Consider the following 5,903-nt stretch of genomic DNA (forward strand, 5'->3'; position numbering starts at 1 on the left):
AAAGAATTCTGAGATAATACAAAAAAAAATTATAAAAAAATGAAAATATAATAAAATCCAAAGATTTACTATAAAGACAGAAAATTATGCCACCTAAAAAATTTCTTATTTGATAAAACAAAAGATATTAAATGTCTAAAGATGATTTTAGAATTATCCTAATTTCTCCTTTAATATATCAATAAAGAACGAAAGGTGTCGCCCCTCTTTAGTTGTATTATGTCATAGTTTTTTAATATAATTGAAATGGTGCAACGTATTTAAATCAGGGTACTTGAATCAGGTCATTATCCAACTTAACATCCTGATACAAATTCGTTGCACTTTTTCAACTCTATGAAAAATGCTAAATCATGATTTTGATATTGAACCAGTGAGCAAGTTCAGAAACAGAAGAGGCTGATTCTCCCATTTGTATATTATTATTCAGCAAAAAGACAGATTAAACTAATGAAAAGCTAAAAATGACCTAAAAATAACGAAACCTTTTTGATACTACGAATCAAAATATGATTTATCAAAGAGAAGATCAATGAAATTGGGTTCGCATGGAAAGCTTCATGGACAAAAACTGGTTTCCCCACGTTACAAGTATTTTGAAACAAATCCTTCAGACAGCCCCTACTTCCAACAAAATTCAAACCTAATTCACATTAACAAGAGATTCATACCATAGAAAGCCACCTTAATCCACACACAGTCAATGTAAAGTTGGAGATCTGGGAACTGAAAAAGCCTGTATAACTACAAAATGTTAAGAATCCCTCTCATCTGAGGGATCACAATCACCGGCAGCAAGTGGATCTTCTCTAGTTTCCGAAGGATTCTCAGCTGGACCGGGTTGCTCTTCGTTTTCATTGTTCTCAGGGTGGAAATTGATGGGGAACTTTGTGACCCTTGGTTTGTCAGATAAAATGTTCCTCTGAACCCTGTCAACTAAGACCTTTGGTGGAGGTTCCTCCCTCAGCTGCTCATCATCATAATCATTGTTCACATAATAGCCAACACGAATGAATTCTTGACCCAGATAAGAGCATGTCAGAAGCAGCACAGTGACACCAATTATATCTTCTTCGCGAATCTTTGATGGGTCCGGTGGATCTGCCTGCCATAACATTATTTATAAGTTTGATTCATTGAGCGATTGCAACTCAGAACTGAAATGGTATTTATAAACCTTGCCTGTAAAACAAAGCGATAGTTTCCAATGTTGACCGGACCAACAAGGACACTCTCTAATAATTGGTCATAGGTCTCATCCTCAGCAGATCCAACATAAATGAGCTTCCATTCCAAATCTGTACCAACATATGCAGCAAGCTTGATTAAAACCAAAAGTATAGTGGACATCAGCAGCAAGAAGAATTCAAGATTGAAATGATGGCAACACTGGTAGAAAAATATGCTTCATTACAGCTATTTACCATAACTTGACATGAGAATTCAGATTAAAAGTTAGTTCTCAAAAATCCTTGTGTTACGTATGTTCATGTGTCAATGTCTTGAACATTTCTTTTGAAAAAAAAAAGGTCCTGATAATGTACAATTTTAGAGTCATCTATTGTGAAACAAAAAGGGCACTATTCCAAAATTAACCATGTTAGGTATACACCAAAATCAGTTACCATTGTAAAATACACATTAAAAAATATTATTTAAGTTTCAGTCTCCATCTCTAAAAATTTTAGTCCTCAGTATCCCTACTTTTTTGAGGTACTGAAATACTAAAATTTTGGAGACAGAGACAGAAATTTTAGTACCAGTCTCTGAACCAACAAACATGATACTGAGTCTCAGTCTCTCAGTCTCTGTCTCAGTACCTCAAAACAAACACTACCTAGGTACTTTGGTGGCAGAGTCTAATTGAGATGAATTGACAAGTTTGCTGATCTAAAATAATTAGGGACAGGAAATTCGTGGTACTGATACTGAAACACCCATTTTTTGTAGTTAAATCACAAGGAAACAATTATGAAATAAAGAAATATTTGACATCTGAGTTGTGCTAAGAAGCTACATGTTGTGGTTCCTACAGGCCGAGCGTCAAGCTAGATCTATAGACATGGGCATGGATGAAATCAAAAAGCAATTCCATATTCTATCAACATAACACTGCATTTATCGAAGCTGGAATCCTAAAAAGGTTTGGGGAAGAGAGGTTACGAACCATCTTTGAGAGGAGTCAAACACTCATAGGAGATCTCGAACTGAAACGGGGTGAGAAAGGAAGCAGGGTTATCTAGCACCGTCACGTTGGTGATGTTCACGGCGCTCATCCTTCTCTTCTGGAACCTTCCACTCTGCCAAACACTTTAAGCGAAAAATCAAATCCAAGGAGTGATCCCAAAGTCGGCATCTATATCCTCATAGGACAAATTTAGAACTTGACCAACATTTTTCTCATTTTGATTTGCATCTGTATCTTCCGTAGCATTGTTACTCGGTTCCATCATTACTAAGAATTAAATCAATCAATAATTCAATACTAAATTAAATCTATTATTAATTTATTATAGCAACAAATTCAGCTCATTGATAATTTTCAAAAAAAAATTCATTTATGATAATTTTCAGCAACAAAACCTTTAGCTCCAAATATGATTTACAGCAACAAAAAAATTTAGCTAAGTGATTATTTAAGCAAGACAGCAACAAATTCAAGGTTCTTGATGATAATCAGCAACAGATTCAACTCAGTGATGTTTTTCAGCAACAAAAAAATTAGCTCGGTGATATGTTAAGCAACAAATTCAGCTCATTGATAATTTTCAACAACAAATTAAACTATGATAATTTTCAGCAACAAAAACTTTAGCTCCAAACATGATTTACAGCAACAAAAATTTTAGCTAAGTCATTATTTCAGCAAGACAGTAACAAAAACAACCACCAGTGATGATTTTCAGCAAAAATTCAAGGTGTAGTGATTATTTACAGCAACGAAAATAAAAAAGAAAGAACAGGGCAATCTGTGCGAACTCACCTGCCCAGAGACCAATTGACGGTGAAGGAAGCTGACCAACTGACGGCCGAAGCAAGACGACGACAACGACCACCAGCCGAGGGACCAGATGCCGGTTCCGTCTGCTTCTGCCGCCGGCGACTGACGACACAGTAAGTGAGTGAGCGAGACCGGAGACAAGAGAGCTTGAGAGAGTGAGGGCCAGTGGTGAGTGGGCTCGAGAGAAGAGAGACGTTGAGGGCTTGAGCTTGATCACTGATCAGATTAGGGCATTGGGTGCCTCAATTGAAAACGGCGTCGTTTTTAATTTTTTTGAAAACATTAAAACATGACCCGGTCCGAGTTATATAAACCGGCCGGATCAGGTCGACTGATGCTTGGACAGTTCAAAGAGTGATTCGATCTGGTCAGATGATCGAATTTCCAATCGAGCTAGATCTCATAACTATGGCTACAAGTCTTTCGGCTCAGGATTCGGTGGTCCTAGAACGTTTGGACCACTTAGTGGTCTCATAACAAAATATTTTTTTAAGTTTTTTTAACAACTGCTACATAATCCTTTAACTAATTTTAATTATAAATTGACCTCATATATTTTATATAATTATAAAAACGATTTTTTATTTTATAAATAATTATTTTATCATAAATCTATCATGTTCATTAACAATCAAGAATAAAAATAATTATTAACAATCAAATCGTTTTTATAATTATATAAAATATATGGGGTCAATTTATAATTAAAATTAGTTAAAGAACTATGTAGCAGTTGTTAAAAAAACTTAAAAAACATGTTTTGTTATGGGACCACTAAGTGGTCCAAACATTCTAGGACCACCGAATCCTGAGCCCAGAAACATAGACAAATTGCGAGGTCATAGGTTTTAAAGGAAAAAATTTACTAAATTTATAGGTGTTGTTTGTGATAATATTTTTAGTAAAAATAAAGTATTTTTAGTTTTGACATTCAACTATTTATTCATATAAAACAAAATCAAAATACTTAATAGTCAATATTAGTTAAGATTGTAATTTTATTTTATTTAAAAAAATATTTTCGATTATAAATTATAAATATGATTATAATATGTGACTAACGATTGATATATAAATGAATTATGCTTTACAAAACATTAAAACGAAATCATATTTTTAACAACTTAAATATCAAATTTAAGATTTTATTTAGCAATCAATCAAATTTCAATTTCTCTCAGTAAACAGAAAAGAAGTATTTGTCAAGGCAGTAGCAATAGCTGTTCCACTTTATACTTTGAGTTGTTTTAGATTACTTGACTTCTTATTAGAGAAAGTACAAAAGAAGATAATAAACTTCTGGTGGGGCAAAAAGATTTGAAAAGAAAACAGTGATAGATTAAATGGGATATTATCAGTTGAGAGAAAACTCAAGGAGGCCTGAGAATCAAGAATTTAAAAGCTTTCAATCTGACCATGCTAGCCAAACAAGGATGAAGAATAGCCACTAAATCAGATTCACTAGTCAATAAACTTTACAAAGGAAGATATTTCAGGTATTCTACTTTCTTGACAGCTGAGACTGGTCACAATCCATCTTGGACATGGAGGAGCCTACTTGAAGGGAGGAAGGTTTTGGAGAAAGAACTGCTATGAAAAATTAGTTGGGGAACTCAGTGCGAATTCTTGAAGACCCTTGGATAAAAAACTCATTTTCTATTGCTACAATGTAAAATCAGATCTTTAATGCTCAACTAGAATGGGTTAACCAACTCGTTAACAACAACAGGCAATGGGATGAACACACAATAACAGCAAACTTTGTTCCAGATATTACAACTAGAATATTACAGACAGAAATTGAAGAAAGGAATGATAGACTAACTTGGTCCAACGTAAAATCAAGGACATACTCAGTATCCACGGGCTACAAAATTGCGTACCACTTTTTTCACTCACCTATGGAGCAATACCGGAAGCATGCAGAGAAAAGAAGATGTGGAAAGCCTTCTAAAACTTACGATACATCCCAAAAATAAAATATTCATTTGGAAGGCTTGTCATAATGGACTTGCTGTGAGGGGAAGACTGAATGAAAGGTTCCAGAGCATCCCCAATGTCTGCCCTAGGTGTGAGAAAGATGGAGAATCAGTCACTCACTGCTTAATCCAGTGCCATCTCGCAAACCAAGCATGGCAGCTTTAACCGGTTAGCCATTTGGGCCAAGCATTGGGAACTCAGCCGTTCGAAAAGTGGTGGTCGCATGTAGTAAATCAGTTGAACCAAACGACACAGGAGATGAAGAATTCGGTGCTCGCGGCAGTTTTGTGTTGGATGAACCGGAGAAACAGAATCTTGAAGATCTTTGTGAGCAAAATTATTTCTCCTCAAAAAATTTTTCAACAAGTTATGGAGTTGTTACAGGAGTTCTAGACAAGAACGAGGACTTAGCGTGACTTCTCCCTTCTCTCTTCTCTTTTCTATTTTCTTTTTTTCTCCTCAGTTGTTTTATTAATCTCTTTCTTCAGTCATAAGGATATTTTGGAAAACTCCGAACTCTAAATCTGGCTTTTGGTGTCCAAGATAGGACCGAACAACTTATTGTATTCATTTTTCTATTTTAATGAATATTTTTCTACTTTAGAAAAAAATCAATCAAATTTCAATTGAAAACTTCCAGATGAGATGAGATGAGATGAGACGAGACGAGATACATACCTTTACCCTATATATATATAGCCATAGCCAAAGACTGAATATTAGAGATCCGAATTCATAGTCATTGCTAACCTAATGAGTAGTTGAGTACATTAGTTAATAAGTGTTCTGCTTTCATGGCTGTGGAGTGTGGATTGCAGGTTGTTAGAGTATAATTAGGATCAATTAAGATTCATTAACATCATTTATTTTTATTTAGCACATCTGTATATTTATTATAGGATATTACGCTTTTATTACTTTG

At 34.7% G+C, this 5,903-nt stretch overlaps 1 protein-coding gene across 1 annotated transcript; it reads right to left on the reverse strand.

Moving 5' to 3' along the window:
* On the reverse strand, positions 487-2,314 carry LOC107625059 (histone chaperone ASF1B). Its single transcript, XM_016327603.1, has 3 exons — positions 2,168-2,314; positions 1,183-1,298; positions 487-1,105 (listed from the first exon to the last, which is right to left on the reverse strand). Exons 1-3 carry the CDS (start codon positions 2,274-2,276, stop codon positions 755-757), a joined length of 576 nt encoding a protein of 191 aa, XP_016183089.1. The 5' UTR covers positions 2,277-2,314; the 3' UTR covers positions 487-754.

Source organism: Arachis ipaensis, chromosome B02 (assembly GCF_000816755.2).
Source record: "Arachis ipaensis cultivar K30076 chromosome B02, Araip1.1, whole genome shotgun sequence".
In the NCBI taxonomy this organism is placed as follows: domain Eukaryota; kingdom Viridiplantae; phylum Streptophyta; class Magnoliopsida; order Fabales; family Fabaceae; genus Arachis; species Arachis ipaensis.

Bases quoted from the DNA above. Each gene is read 5' to 3' on its own strand.
- LOC107625059 (XM_016327603.1), bottom strand. From the start codon at position 2,276: ATGAGCGCCGTGAACATCACCAACGTGACGGTGCTAGATAACCCTGCT. The intron at 1,299-2,167 runs GTTCGTAACCTC...ATGTTGGTACAG, and splicing joins TTTGACTCCTCTCAAAGATG to ATTTGGAATGGAAGCTCATT. The intron at 1,106-1,182 runs GCAAGGTTTATA...ATGTTATGGCAG, and splicing joins ACTATCGCTTTGTTTTACAG to GCAGATCCACCGGACCCATC.